This window comes from Apis laboriosa, unplaced genomic scaffold, assembly GCF_014066325.1.
Source record: "Apis laboriosa isolate Shangri-la unplaced genomic scaffold, ASM1406632v1 scaffold105_cov147, whole genome shotgun sequence".
NCBI lineage: Eukaryota > Metazoa > Arthropoda > Insecta > Hymenoptera > Apidae > Apis > Apis laboriosa.
The window spans coordinates 829,902-845,272 of record NW_025220714.1 but is presented as its reverse complement, the minus strand read 5'-3'; the positions used below and the strand labels follow the sequence as shown (position 1 = coordinate 845,272).

General features: G+C 31.6%; 4 protein-coding genes across 10 annotated transcripts in view; 2 read left to right on the top strand and 2 right to left on the bottom strand.

Annotated features, from left to right (window-relative positions):
* LOC122718551 (zinc finger protein 39-like) overlaps nt 1-3,392 on the bottom strand; it is a 15,456-nt gene extending 12,064 nt beyond the window's left edge. For 2 of the 5 annotated variants that reach the window (XM_043943953.1, XM_043943869.1), the window contains exon 1: nt 1,416-3,392. In XM_043943953.1, the coding sequence (XP_043799888.1) occupies nt 1,470-2,654 (1,185 nt within the window). In that variant the 5' untranslated portion in view covers nt 2,655-3,392 and the 3' untranslated portion in view covers nt 1,416-1,469. Of the gene's footprint in view, nt 1-25 lie in introns of those variants that run through there. The other 3 variants (XM_043944032.1, XM_043943791.1, XM_043943703.1) reach the window with 3 other exon arrangements.
* Nucleotides 3,393-3,527: 135 nt separating this feature from the next.
* On the top strand, nt 3,528-6,411 carry LOC122720697 (zinc finger protein 385B-like). 3 transcript variants are annotated; one of them, XM_043947558.1, is made up of 7 exons: nt 3,528-3,655; nt 3,942-4,176; nt 4,469-4,665; nt 4,869-5,007; nt 5,082-5,111; nt 5,960-6,096; nt 6,182-6,411. In XM_043947558.1, exons 3-7 carry the CDS (start codon nt 4,477-4,479, stop codon nt 6,347-6,349), a joined length of 663 nt encoding a protein of 220 aa, XP_043803493.1. In that variant the 5' UTR covers nt 3,528-3,655; nt 3,942-4,176; nt 4,469-4,476; the 3' UTR covers nt 6,350-6,411. The 3 variants fall into 3 exon arrangements, with proteins under 3 accessions (XP_043803493.1, XP_043803513.1, XP_043803502.1); XM_043947578.1 differs by lacking the exon at nt 3,942-4,176 and having other exon boundaries at nt 3,529-3,655; XM_043947567.1 differs by lacking the exon at nt 3,528-3,655 and having other exon boundaries at nt 3,920-4,176.
* Nucleotides 6,412-6,761: 350 nt separating this feature from the next.
* Nucleotides 6,762-10,748, bottom strand: LOC122720889 (dynein regulatory complex protein 1). Its single transcript, XM_043947950.1, has 11 exons — nt 10,522-10,748; nt 10,337-10,445; nt 9,670-10,020; nt 9,130-9,527; nt 8,757-8,973; nt 8,560-8,686; nt 8,243-8,457; nt 8,037-8,167; nt 7,707-7,939; nt 7,052-7,431; nt 6,762-6,974 (listed from the first exon to the last, which is right to left on the bottom strand). The coding sequence occupies exons 1-11, from the start codon at nt 10,647-10,649 to the stop codon at nt 6,918-6,920; spliced, it is 2,346 nt and encodes a 781-aa protein (XP_043803885.1). The 5' UTR covers nt 10,650-10,748; the 3' UTR covers nt 6,762-6,917.
* Nucleotides 10,749-11,440: 692 nt separating this feature from the next.
* Nucleotides 11,441-15,371, top strand: part of LOC122710446 (protein split ends-like) — an 82,088-nt gene continuing 78,157 nt past the window's right edge. The window contains 2 exon segments of the mRNA XM_043928310.1: nt 11,441-11,836; nt 12,474-14,500. Coding sequence (XP_043784245.1) covers nt 14,418-14,500 — 83 coding nt within the window. The 5' untranslated portion in view covers nt 11,441-11,836; nt 12,474-14,417.

The window sequence follows — 15,371 nt, the reverse complement described above, 5'->3', positions numbered from 1 at the left end:
ATAATGATGATGATGATGATGATGATGATGATGATGATGATTGTAATAGTGGTGGTGGTAGTGGTGGTGGTAGTGGTAATAATAATAGCGAGAGTAATATATAGTTGAGGAAATATCAGTGATGGTAGTGGAGTAGTAATGGTAGTGGAGGGAGACTAATATTATTAGTAAGAGTAGTAGTACTAATAGTATAGTAATAGTAGTAGTAGTACTAGTAGTAGTAGTAGCATTAGTAACAATAATGTTCTTGTTTTTTTTCTTTGTTTGTTTGTAAAAGTAATATAGTAGGGTGTCTACCAAACACCTTCGGTAGAGACCAATGTACGATAAATTCTGATAACTACATCGCTCCGTGACATTGCTTTCTTTCTTATTTTTTTTTTTTCCTCGTTTTGATATCATCAAAATAGTAAACCAATAGTTTAAACGTTGTAGGTAATAATTACTATCTATATCACAGATCCAAGTGACTAAACTCCTTTAAAAATATAATATAAATATGTGTATGTGTAAGTGTTTGTGTGTGTTTGTGTGTGTACGTGTAATGGTTCTCGCGCATAATATATATACACACATAGATATATATATATATATATGTATATGTACTCGCAGATGTGATTAAAAAACAGATAAATTAAGAAGTGCGGAAACTTGGAAAACTCGTGTAGTTTATGCTAACATCGATGTACCACGACAGATTGGTAAAACGAGGAAAATCCAAGAATCGAGGAAACGATCGATGGTTGTTGCGTACGTTTGTGCACGTCCCTTCGAACGGTGCTATTTAATTCTTGTTAAAATACGCTCAATATAGAAATCCATTAAATGGACCGAGAAGTATCGAGTACAAAACGGTAATCAATTTACAATTGATCCACTCATTTCCATTTTAAAAAATTAAAATAAAATCGGTGCATAAAAATCGTTTGGTATCGTTAATCAACGATTGAATATAAGCATCCGGTCATGATCCAGAAAGCGGATGCTCTTTAGGCACTTTGTTTGTAACCAGCACCATTAAATGACATGCGATCGAAGAGGTCCGCGTTTGGGGGCGAATTAATCACTCCGTTCGTGGTAAAAATCGTGATTGCTGGCATAAACTGACTCTATTCATTGTTGCGTTGAATATATTCGGGATACTCGATAGGAGAACTCGTGTTCGAGTACTGAGCGTACAGATAAAGTGCAGGGTGAAGCCCTGGCGGAGGAATGCCGCGATGCAGTTGCTGCGATTGATGATGCGACTCCGATGAATCTATAGGGGATGATATATGCGGATAAAGTTGGGAGTTGAGGCTATCCAGCGAACTGGAAGAGCCTGTCGTTTGGTAGACACTCTGCGGTGTGGTGTGCTCGTGAGACACAGGTGAATTAAGTGTGAACGGCGAAGACGCCGAGGTGGGACATACTACTTGCTGCGGTGATTGATGTTGCGGTAGGGGCTCGGACACGCTGTCATCTAAACACTAGTTGGTAGTCTGCGGATGTAGCAATGGTAGAGGAAGTTGAAGATTATTTTGCTTGGCTAAACTTGCGATTTCAGCCGCGATCCCTCCTTTAGAACCGGTCAATCCGTCCAACGAGGAAGGTCCTTCGCTGTAGCGTAAATCACAAACTGGACTTTCGAAGCCCGTACCTGGTGTACCACCACCAGTGCTTTGAGGTGTAGGTGGATTATGATTCGTACTGCTTTGATTCATATCGCGGTGTACTCGATTTTGATGCCGTATTAGATAACTATCACGTACAAATGTACGTCCGCATATGTTACACTCGTACGTAGTACTTGCTGTATGGGTACGGATGTGTATTGCGAATTGACTCTTGGACGTGAATGTGAGAGAACATCTATCGCACACCAAAGGCTTTTCGGCAACATGGCTCCAACGGTGTGCCGTCACATAGCTTTTCACTGCAAAACGTTTCTGACAAATGTCGCAGGCGTATGGTCTCTCTCCTGTGTGCACTCTTTTATGAGTATTAAGACTGCTTTTTTGGGTAAACCTTTTCAAGCACAACTCACATTGAAAGGGTCGTTCTCCTGTGTGCGTCCTCATGTGCACTTCCAAATATGGTTTCCGGCAGAAACTTGCTTCGCATACTGTACAATGATATGGTTTGTTGCCCGAATGAAGTTTCATATGTACATAGTACGATGAAGCAGAAGACAGCACCTTGCCACATACCTTACAGGGTTGTGGCTTTGACCGTGAACCTTCTTTAACTGTCTGTTGTCCTGTCGACTGACGGCTTGGAACTTCCTGTTGCACAGTCTGACTCTGCTGTTGTTGACCCTGCTGCGTTTGTTGATTCTGTTGTTGAGTTTGTTGTTGACCCTGTTGCTGGTTTAACTGTAACGTTGTCTGCTGCTGGGCTTGTAGATGACCTTCTTGTTGTGAAAGATCTTCACGATCATCAGATAAATTCACCATAGAATTTGAACCATCCGAACGGCTTGAAGCAACAGAATAAAACCCCATGGGTTCACTTTTGATTTGTTGTTCAAACATGGACGTCATTATATCAGTCTGTTCCTGTTGAGCCAGCTGTTGTGATTGTGGCTCCTGCTGCTGCACTGCTTCTTGATGTGGGAGCAGAGTCAGGTTGCGCTTGACAAGCTGCTCATATCCTGCGTACCAATCCACCTGCATGACAGGGAACCTCTATAAATCGCCATTTATGACACTCGTTGTGGCGCAAAAATTTGCGACGATGTAGGTACACTCGTAATTCTGGGATCATGCATGCCCAACTCATATATACCGCGTGTCAGGTTAGACCAATTGCTTTGACATTTATCTTTGACAAGTGACAGAAGGTAGCTGGATGATCAGCTGATTGCATAACTTTTACGCGAAGCACTCGAAGACGGCACGATGCCGCCGTCAACAGAACGTAACCCAGCAGTGAGCAACACGGGCAACTCTATTTTTAAAAAAGCGACGGGAGAAACGGCGGAATATTTTGACTGCGAAACCGGATTCTTCGTAAGCGCTTCGCAAGTGGGGGTCGCTTTTGCTTTAGCCGAGCAAGAAAGCAACATTCTACGAACCTTTGCTAATGTAGTGGTCCGGGCTAGGGTCGAAAAACGTCACGCCTCATCGAGCGCACGCCTCCCGTTCTCAAGCGGTTTCACGGACAATCGCGAAACATTTGTACGGCCAAATTGTTTTTCTCCGACACAAAATATAAGATGGCTGCTACTATATTTCGCGACCGTCACCTATATGTACTTATACAAACACACGCACCTAAGTACCGACCGACGATATTCGCCAACTTTTCTAATTGGCTGCCCTTCTTAAACCGCGAATATTACGCTCTACTACGACCAACATAGCACTTCGAAAACCTCTGATTGGATCGATCTTTCGCAAAGCTTTATTCACCTGTTTGATTTTATGCATATTTAATGGACAAACTTTCTTAATATAAGTAACTTTATCACCTTCCATTAATCAGAAGTTGTATGTTAACTCGGTAGATATTTATTATATATTATTATAAAATTATATATAAACATAAATTTTTTTTAACAAATTTGAAAATTTTTTATTTTATTTTTTCTAAATTATAAATTTTATTTCAAAAATAAATATATAATCGAAAAATTTCAAATTTGATCGAGGCAACAAAGTGAAGGACTATATAGGTAATATATAGATATAACGCATTTATAAACGAAAGTTGAAATTTACAATACTTTTGAATGATATTTGTAACTGAAATTTGATAGAAACCAAATAATCATATTTAAGAAGTGTTTAAATTACAAATATTGATTTGCTGTATCATTTATATATATTTTCTGTATCTTTTCATTATTGCTTCATTAATTCAACCGGGTAGAACAATGTTTGTAAATATACGTTATTGTGCGCAGTATTTTAATCCTCGATATGATCACACTAAACTCGCCTTGAATGACGACATTCTAGGAACTCTTGGAGCCTATCAAATGTAATATTGAACTGCTAATAGTCGACTATAATGTTCCTAAAAGAAGCAGGCAACCAACTCGAAAAATTGTGTCGGAAGTATTGAACAAGGAATTTACTTATAAACATTACTGCCCATTAAGTACCTTTTGAGAATTATTGAAAAAGTATAACGTTTATTACAACCTAAATAATATTAATAAATTTTGATCTGATTTTAATCTACAACAGATAGGTACACTTGAAAAAATATATAAATATATGATTAAATAATTAATTTATGAAGATAATAATTGTCTTTTTTGATAATATACCTATAATATATATTAATTTTATTAATTATTAATTCTAATAATTGAAATAATATTTAATATATATCTATTATAACTTTAAAGAAATTATAATTTCAGTTTTAATTTCAGTTTACTAATAGATGATATTATAGTTTTTTTTTATTTATGTTATTATAAAATTTAAACTTCAATTATTGATAAATTTGCTAATTTTTACTTATTTTAAACTTTTAGTTTCAAGAATGGCTGTATCATCGGAAAGTGTTATGAATCCTGGCCTTAATGACCCTGTAACCAAAGCAGTAGTAGATAATATAATGGGAAATTTACCTACAAAGAAACCCCTTGTTCGCTGTGATGATTGTGATCTTTCATTTACTAGTCAGACAGTATTAGATACACATTTACAAGGGGCACGTCATGCTAAACAGGTTTGTAAAAATTTAAATAATGAAAAAGATAAAAAACAAATGTATAAATGAAAAGTTGAAGTATGAGATAACACACATGCAATATAAAGAAGAATTAAAGAAACAAAATAAATTTTAATAAATATTTTAATAAATATTTTATAAATAAAATAATAAAATAACATCAGAAATGAGAGATGTAGAGACATACACTTGTTTTACAGATTAGATCAAAAAATATAATGGCATCTCTTGAAGAAACCAAAATAGCATTTACAAAAGATGAAGAAACAAATGGATTGAAATGCAATGTGTGTAATGTGTGTCTAAACTCAATACAACAACTTCAAACACATTTAAATGGTATTTTTTAAACTAAAATTTATTTCGTTTATTCATATATTTGTAATAAATAAAATAAACTTTATTTCCTATAGGGAGCCGACACAAAAAGAAAGCCATGAGAGGTAATAAACCTTATATGGTACGAAAACCACTACCATATGGGTTTAGATGTAGTCGCACTATATGTATGGATAAAACAATAGAAAAGAATATTGCTATACTAATTTATTGCCTACTCTTGTTTACATTTGCATGCTTAACACTTTTGCTTACTTTTGCTTTTCAAATGTTTTTTTGAACTAATAAGAAATTTCATGCTTACTATCTAAGCTTACTAGCTAAATTAATCAAATGCTATTGAAAATATATCAGTGATACTTTCATGTTTGTTGTAATTCATGCATTGTTATTTGATATTTATTATTTATTTATTATGTATTATTTATTATTTATTTATATCAAATTGAAATTATATATTATTTATTATTGATTTATGTCCTTGAACATATTGTCATAAAATAATAACTCGATTACGAGTTGCTTAATTTCATATTATGATTAATAAAATTAATATTCTTTTCAAAATAATTTAACTCTTCCACCTTATTAATTGTTATTTTGTTTTTATAGAATATTGTGTACAAATTTTTTTGTATGTTATTAATCATTTTTTTTCAATTATTTAATAAAGAAGTGAAAAATTTTAAAAGGAAGTATATGCAAAATAATATAATAATATAATACAAAAATGCATTCTAAATACTTATTTTAAAGAGGTAAAGTTTCTTATACACATGCATATACATATATATATTTTTCAAATTTTATGACAATTTTTTGTTAAAAAAATTTGTATTAACAGATGCTTTTTCCATAGCATGAATGTAGTGTTCAAGCTGATTTATTATCACATTTAACCGCTTTAGCGGTTGTGATACATAGATAGTGTTGATCGCACATTGATGCTTAGGTGGGAGGGCTGGCAAAGATGTTGGCAGTTCGGTGACATCAACAACCACAAATGTCCAAGAAAATACTGGTTCTAAGGGTGTACTTTCATGCGGTTTGTGTAACAAAATTTTTAACTCTATGGCACAATATAATGTGGTATGTTATCAAACAAAAAATATTATTACATTATATTACAAATAAGTATTATCGATCATTTAATATAACTTATGTTTAATTATAGCATATAACATCCAAAAAACATACTGGTAAATTAAAACAAGCTAAAACTCAAAAAAAGAAAAGATTTTTTCCATATTGGAAAAAACCTAAAACTGGTGTAAATCCTAAAAATCTTGTTCAATCACTATCAAACAATTTTGTATCAGGAGGTTTCACAAATCAGACATAGGAAAATAATGTAATAAATTGAATATATTATCTATTTTAATAAACATATGAATTATTTAGATACGTACGTTTTATTCTTTATAAAAAAAAAAAAAGAATTTGAGGATCATATTGCTTCAAATGATAAAATTAATTTGATATTTAAATGTTCATTATTAATAATACACATATAATATACATAATGTCATATATAATTTTTTAATTCATCATCATTAAAATTTTGCTATGTTAAAATACATACTCTCCCTCTTCGCACTATTTCTTTAAAACTTAATGTAAATATATAATTAAAATATAATTGGTTTAAATTTAAATATAAATTAAATATAACTGATATAATTTTTTATATATTATATCTTTTGGATGATTTAAGAAAAATAAATTGTACAAAATATGAGTATCGTGTTAAAATATATAATTAATAATTGACAATGTCTTTAAAAAAATTAAATGAAATAGTGCAAAAAGGTATTAAAGTATTGTATGAATGTATATATATCCATTTAATAATTAATGCAAAAATATATAATGTTATAAGTGATAATAACTTATAATTTTTATTGATCCTATTACATATAAAATTTAGAATCCATTATATCCTTTTGAATTTGCTGCATGATTTCAGGCTGAAATTCATATATATATATAATCTAACGATATATCATATTAGTAACAAGATATTTTATTTTTCATTTAATATTACCTCTGGCATATTTCCGCTTAGTAAACGACGCATTTCAGTATTTTGTTTTCGTAATGCTTTTATCTCAGCATTTAATTTATGCCTTTCTTTCAACACTTTATAATACTGTTTAAGACCAACCAACAAATTATCCCATAATTTTTCTTTGTCTTTCGAAAACATATTTCGATATCGTTCCCAAAATTCTATTATATCATTTTCCGTTATATTACGAGATACTGTTATTTTCTCTTTTATTACATCTTTATCCAACGAAATTTCTTTCTTAACGAATTCACATCTTTCCACAAATTCTTTTATTGCATTTAAAACAAATTCAGTCTCAATTGCCAATAAATGACCTTTATCGCATGTTAATAATCTTTTTGATTCACCATAAGCTACAAAAATAAAAATTAATAAATAATCATAATAATATTATAATAACCGATATTTTCTTACTGTATAAAATAATTTATCTTATCTTGATAATTATTGCATTGTTTTTAAAAGATATTAAGTTTCCTTTAATAAATAAGAATAATTAAAATAGAGTTATATTCGATTACAATTTAATATTATTATAATAATATTAATATAAAGTTAATAAATAATAAGAGAAAAAAATTGATTTGTTATTTTTTGACAGATTGGTTAATACATTACTGTTACGTACCATCAGTAATTTCAATAATGCCTTCGGAAATACAAGTCGATGCAATATATGTTTCAACAGGTGTTGAATCAATCGAAGAAGATTCTTCTTCTGATATACTTTCCTTCATCTGACTCTCAGTCTCATGTTTATCGTCAGTTTTTGATTCATCATAAAGTGCCGCTTTCACAGCTCCTATTAACTTAATTTGTTCCGTATCGAAATCGTTTTCACAAGCGTCGGGAAGAGTGCTTCTAAAATATTTATTTTTCATATTTTTATTATATTTTTCAAATAAAAATTATACTTTTTTTTTTTTTTTTTTTTTTAATCAAGGATATTTTTACATACAAAGACGAACTTTCTGTAATTTCTTCGCTAGGAATTTTTACAATTTTAATTGTGCAAGTGGGACAATGCGCGTATGGTAAGAAAAAATTTAATAAAAATTGAAGTTCTTGTTCATTCGTTATTTTTAACGCCTATAAATTCAATATATCAATATATCATATTCAACTTGTAAATACAATAAATACAATTATTAATACGAAACTAACCTCGAATACTTTATCCAATCGAATCAATAAATTATTCTCTTCCGTATATTCAGAAAGTAAGATTTTCAATGTGTCTTCAATGAGATAATCACATTGATTAGAAATCAATTTAAAAATATGATTCAATAAGCGTCTTTCTAAATTTATTTCTTCTAAGGTAGTTGGTGGTTTATATAATTTAGCGATCGTTCTTCTTTTCTTGGCTTCCTCTTGTTCTTGAAAATATGAGAGAAAATTTTTATTTGTTGAATTTTTACTTGTTTCTATTATAAACGATATAAATCATTTTTTTTTTTTTTTTTTTAAATAAATTTTACCTGTTTTTAAGGCACACATCGCGCCACAATACGAAGGCAAATCTTCTTTTTTCAATAACTCCTCTTCCGGTGGTTGCCATTCCAGTAATAACAATTGTTCGTGTATAATTCTATCTGCCGTTAAAATCTAAAATATATAATCGTAAAAAATTTTAACTATAAAAACTATTTCATTTTAATAATACATTACAAAATACCTTATCGATTAATTCATTTGCAGTTTTAATATTCATATCCCAAACTTGCATGTACTTCTTATCATTGATGATCGCAAGATAGTTAGATTTCTTCTTCAATTCCAACACAGATTTTTGCGACTTTAATATTTGATTAGTGAGCTTTTGAATTTCCGCCTTTTTTGATTCTTCCAAATCGGAATGAGTTTTTTTTAAATTGTTAATAATATCTTGAAGTCTATTATAAAATGTAAATAATAAAATAATAAAATTTTCCAACAAGATGTTCGTAATTAATTATTTTTCTTCATATTTTATTATTATTAAAAAAAAACGAATGATTTATAATTTTTAAAATAATGATTTATATAAGAAAAATAATTAATATACACACTTGTTGATTTTTCTTTTTTGCTGATTTTTCACAATAGTATTTTCTTCGTCTCGCCGCTTCAACACTGCAAAATTGTAATCCAATTTCTCAACATTCATTATACACAAAGCTTTCATATTTTGCACTTCCTGTTGAAGATTTTGTATTTCCAACTCGTACATGATCTTTTGCTTCCTAAATTTCTCTTGATGTTCTATTATTACTTTCTCCATCTCTATCTCATATTCTTTCATTATTTCCTTTCTTTTCTCCTTCTCTTCAAAAGTATCCTCTCGAAGCTTCTTAAACAGCGCATTCCATTTTTCCATAGAAATTTCCATCAACATCTTACGCTCAGATTCGATAACAGTTTCGATCAGTTCCATTTCGTGGCGATAAGCTTTAGTCATCGTTTTCACCTTTTTGACAAAATATATATTATTTTTTTCAGAAATTTTTTATTTTTTTTTTAATATTCGTATAATAAATAAATAAATATTTAAGAAATTGTTTAAGAATTGTTTTTCTTTTTTTTTTTTTTGCAGTTAAAAATACACTCACTTGACTTTCCATTCTTTCGATGAGTAAATTAATATCTTCGTTTTGTTTCTTCACGTCTTCAGTGAACATTAAATCGGCATTCTGCAACTCTTGCTTCAATAGAGCGATGAAATCGTCCTTTTTCTTTAGAATTTCGAGACCCCTGGCATTTTGAAGTTCTATTTCATCATGAATATCCAACGGATGTTTCAAGGCAAGTATATCAGGCCATTTTTTCGTAATTTCATCGTATTTCTCCATGTATATTTTGTTCTCTTCCTCGAGGATCTCCAATAATTTCTGCCTCTTCTCTTCCACTTCCTTTCGTCTTTCCAATTCCTTGGCATCGTTTGCGATTTTAACACCAACGATCTAAAAATTTTATTAAAAGCTTTTTTTATTTAAAAATTTCTATTCGCTAATGACATTAATAATATCCACTGATAATTAATATCAAAAATAATAATATCATTAATTAATTCGTGTATTATTCAGTAAGTTATTAATTTCAAACTTTGTTACTGTTAGAAGAGTTAAATTCACATAAAATAAATTAAATTAATTGCATATATTTCAAATGCCAGTTAAATTAATGTAATATAAATTATATGGTAAAACATATTTTATGTAATTAAATTTAAACCATGTTTTTTTTTTTTCAATAATTAATAATTTAAATTATACGTACCACTTCATCCCCTTCTACAGTTAATTTTTCCAAAGCTTCTATACTATCAAAAATTTGCTTTTCTATGTCAGTTATTTCTTCAATTTCTTGATCTTGAGCTTTTATCTGTCTAACATCAAAAAAATTATTAATTCAAATTTAAGTCATAAAAATATATTAAATTTATAATATCCAATCTTTCTTACTTATCTCGTTCTTCTATATGTCGTTGTATACGAAGTCTACGTGCCAACTTCCGCTCGATTGGATCAGTTGATAAAATGGATGGTTCTTCTATGATCTGTGAAATATCTGATTTACCAAAGATTGACATATTATTTTTGACTTATACGCATAAATATATAGATAAAAATATATATATATATAATTAAGATTAAAATTAAAAATTTAATATTTATGTGTTAATTTAACACATATGAATGTTTAAAACTAGTATACTATGTGAAAGGTTAGATATCAAAGCTAAAAATGATAATGAGAAACAACAATTATGTATTTTCTGTAATATAAAATAAACAATTTTGTTTGTTCGATATAGAATTATTGTTTGTACTTACTGTTGGTAAGTAATCAATTCTTAATGTTAATATTACCGACAGATGGCTCTAAATGTAAGAAAAATAATAATTATTAAAATTTCTTCATTCAAAAGCTGTCGCCACTGTCTACATAGTTGTGTAATATTGATAATACTTTTCAGCTTAGTTTACAATTATAAAAAAATATGCTATATGGAAAATTATATTTTTGAAGCATTTAAAAACATTTATTTAAATTTTACAATATTTATTTCATTAATATATAAAGATATATTATTTATCTATTATTATGATTAATTATTTATATATTACGATTATTTTATAATATATAAAGATTTCAAAATTCTTATTGTTTAATCATTAAAATAATTATAAATAAATTTTAAGATATAAAAAATTAAAAAAACATTTTGATATTTTTAATTGAATTATTGACAAAACTATTATATATGATTATTTATTTATTTAATTTAATGATATTAAATATAATTTCCAATAAAGTTTTGTAAATACATTAATGAAAAATCCACACAATATTTTACGCTTTTAATTAATTGTATATTTATTTAGCAGTAATTACAATCTAGGATTTTGTGTATGGACACTGTACATAGAATATAAATTATCACGTGACTATAAATCAGCGATATAGAATACTCAATAACTGTTTCTTATTCAAAACATTTTCAATACGAAACAGTCATGAAACTTCGTTTTCGACGAAACAGTACGAGTGCAGGAAATCGCTTTCTCTAGCCTCAATGGCGTACCCTGTACAAACGGATGTTTAATATTGTACCAATAGAGCTAATATTATTCAAATAAACCATCATGAACCATTAAAAGAAAATACGACACGTAAAATACAAACGAGCGATAGATCTTGTGAATTCGTAGCCACACATCGACGCCATGAATCTACGACTTTGACGCGATTTTAGCGGAAACAAGATGGAGTAAGGTCAGGTTCGGCTCAATGTATTTTGATGCCCTATCATTTTCAAAATCATAATTCCTGTATTTTGCTTAAACTTTAGAATTAGATGATAATGAAAATAAGTGTATTAGATATATTTTGAAGTTAGATATTTGAAATATAACATAACTCATTATTCTTCAATTTACAGAAAATATTTCAATAAATAAACAAATTACTTATTTTTTTTATCTATATATTTGATATGATTATTAATAATGATATGTTTTTATTACACAAACATAATAACTATTAACAATATAATTATCTGGTTTTTGTAATTTGTTAAATAAAATTATTCCATTTTCTTGTTACATTACATACATCTTATTCCATGATTTTTATATTTTTTTTCTTTCTTTTTCTTTACTTTTGTTATAGAAAAAATAAGATCGTAATATTAACTAATATTAAGATAGAAATAATTTCTTATATTCGTAATATTTTGCGTCCATGGCATTTATGTACAAAGAATTTAGACTGATAAATATTTTATTAGTTTGTGCACGCCATCGAATCGACGCGTTTGTTTGATCGTTATTTCCTTGATTAGAGAGCACGTCACAAAGTTAAGTATTTTTATTTTCGTAATAATCCGATTTTCCATCTTTATTCTTAGTAGAAAGTACTGATGCTCTGGGTAATTGGCTGCCCCTAAACCGGCCCTGGTGAGAGCGGGATAGAAAGAGAAAGAACGTACAACAAAGATGGCGGATAAGTGGGGACGGTGGAGGAGGCATAACGTAGGAGGAAGAGGACGAAGAGATTGCAGAGTAGAAAGAGAAGAGGAGAAAAGAGGACAAGACTACAGGGTGCGAGATTCGTTAAGAGGGGCAAAGGGAAGAGGTGATGGGTATAGAGGGGTAACGAAGAGAAGAGATGAGAAAAGCCAAGAGGAGAGGTAGCGAAAAGAGAGATAGACACGGCTCGAAAGGGACGAGTGCGGCTTGGGGGTTTGGGTTAGCTCGTTCGACCCGTTATCCCTTCTCTCCCGGAGTTCCGAGTTCTCCCTACCTGTCCTTGCTTCGATTCGAACGAGTCCCACCACTCTCTCCCCTCCGGGAGCGTACGAAAAGTTTCCCCTTCCAGAGATACACTTCACCGGCTGGCGGGCGACGATCGCAATTGCAAGCCGCCGCTTTTCGAGGTAGACTCGTTTCGTTCCCCTACTCTCTGCTCCCCACTATGAGGCACACAGCGATACTAGCCAGCGAGCCATACTACGCTCCCGCCACGGTGACGTCACTCTGAGTAGTGTAGTGCAGTGAGAAGGAGCGAAGCCAGCTCCATCCGCGTTACATGGCCCAAGTGAACGAAGCGAGTGCGTTTGAGACGTACATATACAAGCGTGCATTGTAGCGCGATCAAGTTGACGAAAATATCATTAATTTGTTTGATTAATGCACGTTATGTGACACGACAAGTTATTCGATCGCGAGAAAGATAGAAAAATTTACGCTTCGCTTTTGCTGAAAAATATATTCGACGTATAATTCCATTAACGAAATATGAGAGCGGTGATGATAATACAGTGATGTGAAATAATCGACTACACGAGTTATAAGTGAAATAAAAGAAAAAGAAATTGAAGTAAGAAAAAAAGAAAAAAAGTGTGTTCGTGTGCGCGGTAAAAAAGAGTTATACCTTGTAATATTTAGCAGAAAGAAAAGGCAACGATTCGTAAATCGATTGTTCTTTTTTTTAAGTGGGGTTTTCGCGAGAGTTTGAAAGCGCATCTACAGCCTCTTCGTCGGTGTACGACAGAAAAACGAGAGGCGTTCGAAAATTTGCAGGCAAAATCAACGCGAGTGTGAATATGCTTGGCAAATATGCGTTGGGATGTATCGCCCGCGCATTGTGCCCGGTGTGCTTGGTGTGACGTGTGATTAATCGCTTTTCTTCATACGCGATTCAGTGGTATACGATGTGGTGTTCGGCGACGGTCCTGATCCTTCTAGCCGTTGCCATCAGTGGTGTCCACTATCGAGGCTCCTCCTCTTCTTCTTCGTGGTCGTCGTTGTCGTCAGCGTGCGTCGCGACGCAAAAATTTTATTGCGAGAGCTCTGTAGCCACCCTCTTCTGTTGGCCGATCGTTCCACGGCGCTGCCCTGACGACAGCACTCATCGTGCTTGGGGTCACCACCTTCCGGCTAGTGACTAGTGATAATTTGTTTGTTGCCAGTGATTAAATTGGGAGTGTCGAAGTGGGAGGAAGCTCCTTTCTTCGTCGTGGAATACATGTAACGGTTTCTTCGTTTCTTGTCGCGTGTGTGTCGCGAGCTATACATGAGAAAGTTTCTTCTCGTGAATTGAATAAGAAATATCATTTGTGTCATATCGAATCTATTATTTACTTATTGATTTGTCGCGAAACAAGTAAACACCGATTTAAAGAAACCCGGCAAAGAGAAAAGAAGTTTCTTTTAGCCGACCTGCTGGCGGTATTGAATATCGGTGGTGTGGTGAGAGTGTGCCGTGATTAGAGTCGGGCGAAGTTGTGTGTCGTTGTACAGTGCCGCCAAACGATACCACAACATCCGATCCCAAATGAAGAGTTCGGAGCAAAATGGTTAGAGAGACACGTCACTTGTGGGTTGGAAATCTGCCGGAAAACATCCGAGAGGATCGTATACGAGAGCATTTCAAACGGTGAGTGAACTTCTTTTTTCTTTTATATCGTCTTCTTGCCTTCTGACAAAAAGACAATCTTATATAACTATGCATACATATATCAATTCAAACACTATCTTAGTTTATGTTATTAACATTTCTTAGTTAGATTATTTAAAATATTAAAAAATTATTAAAAAAAACTCTATTTATTTTTTTATTTATTTATTCATATACCTATTTCTTTCGATATCAGAGAATATGAACTTTGAGATGTGTGATAAAATTTACCGACTAGAAATATTTCTAATTTGCCTCAGATCGTTAGTTCTAGAATGAATTGATTGAAAAAGAAATATACAAATACATTTAAGAGCAGAAAATAGAATATTTTTATTATTATCACGATCAATGATAATTTTATCGAAAATTTTACGATTATATGATTATTTCTTCCGCCAGTACCGTCTGCCAGACTTTAAAACTGTCGATTCTAGCCAAGCCGGAATTTCTATAGTATTGTATACAATTTCATGACCGGTAAATGAACAATCATAAAGGAATGTCGCACAAATCTGTTTGTTATTTATTTTTTTTTTTTTCCGTGTCTATAACAAAGGAGTGGTATTATCAGTTTGATAGAATCGGAATTCAGGAACACGCGTAAGGTGTACCTCGATGTTTTTAAGTCTGTACATAGATCGAGGATCCTGCACGCATATGTACACACCCACACTTCACATACACACGCGACAAGGCGTACGTATACGAAGAAGAGCCTTGGCTCTGTCTCTCCTCTCGTAGCGTGAGCGCGCCGTCATTTGTTTTTTCCCCGAAGTAATAATAGCTGAGGACAGCCATTTTGAGAGCTCGCAGCGGCACGAAGTTATTGTTCGACAGCGGTGCTCAA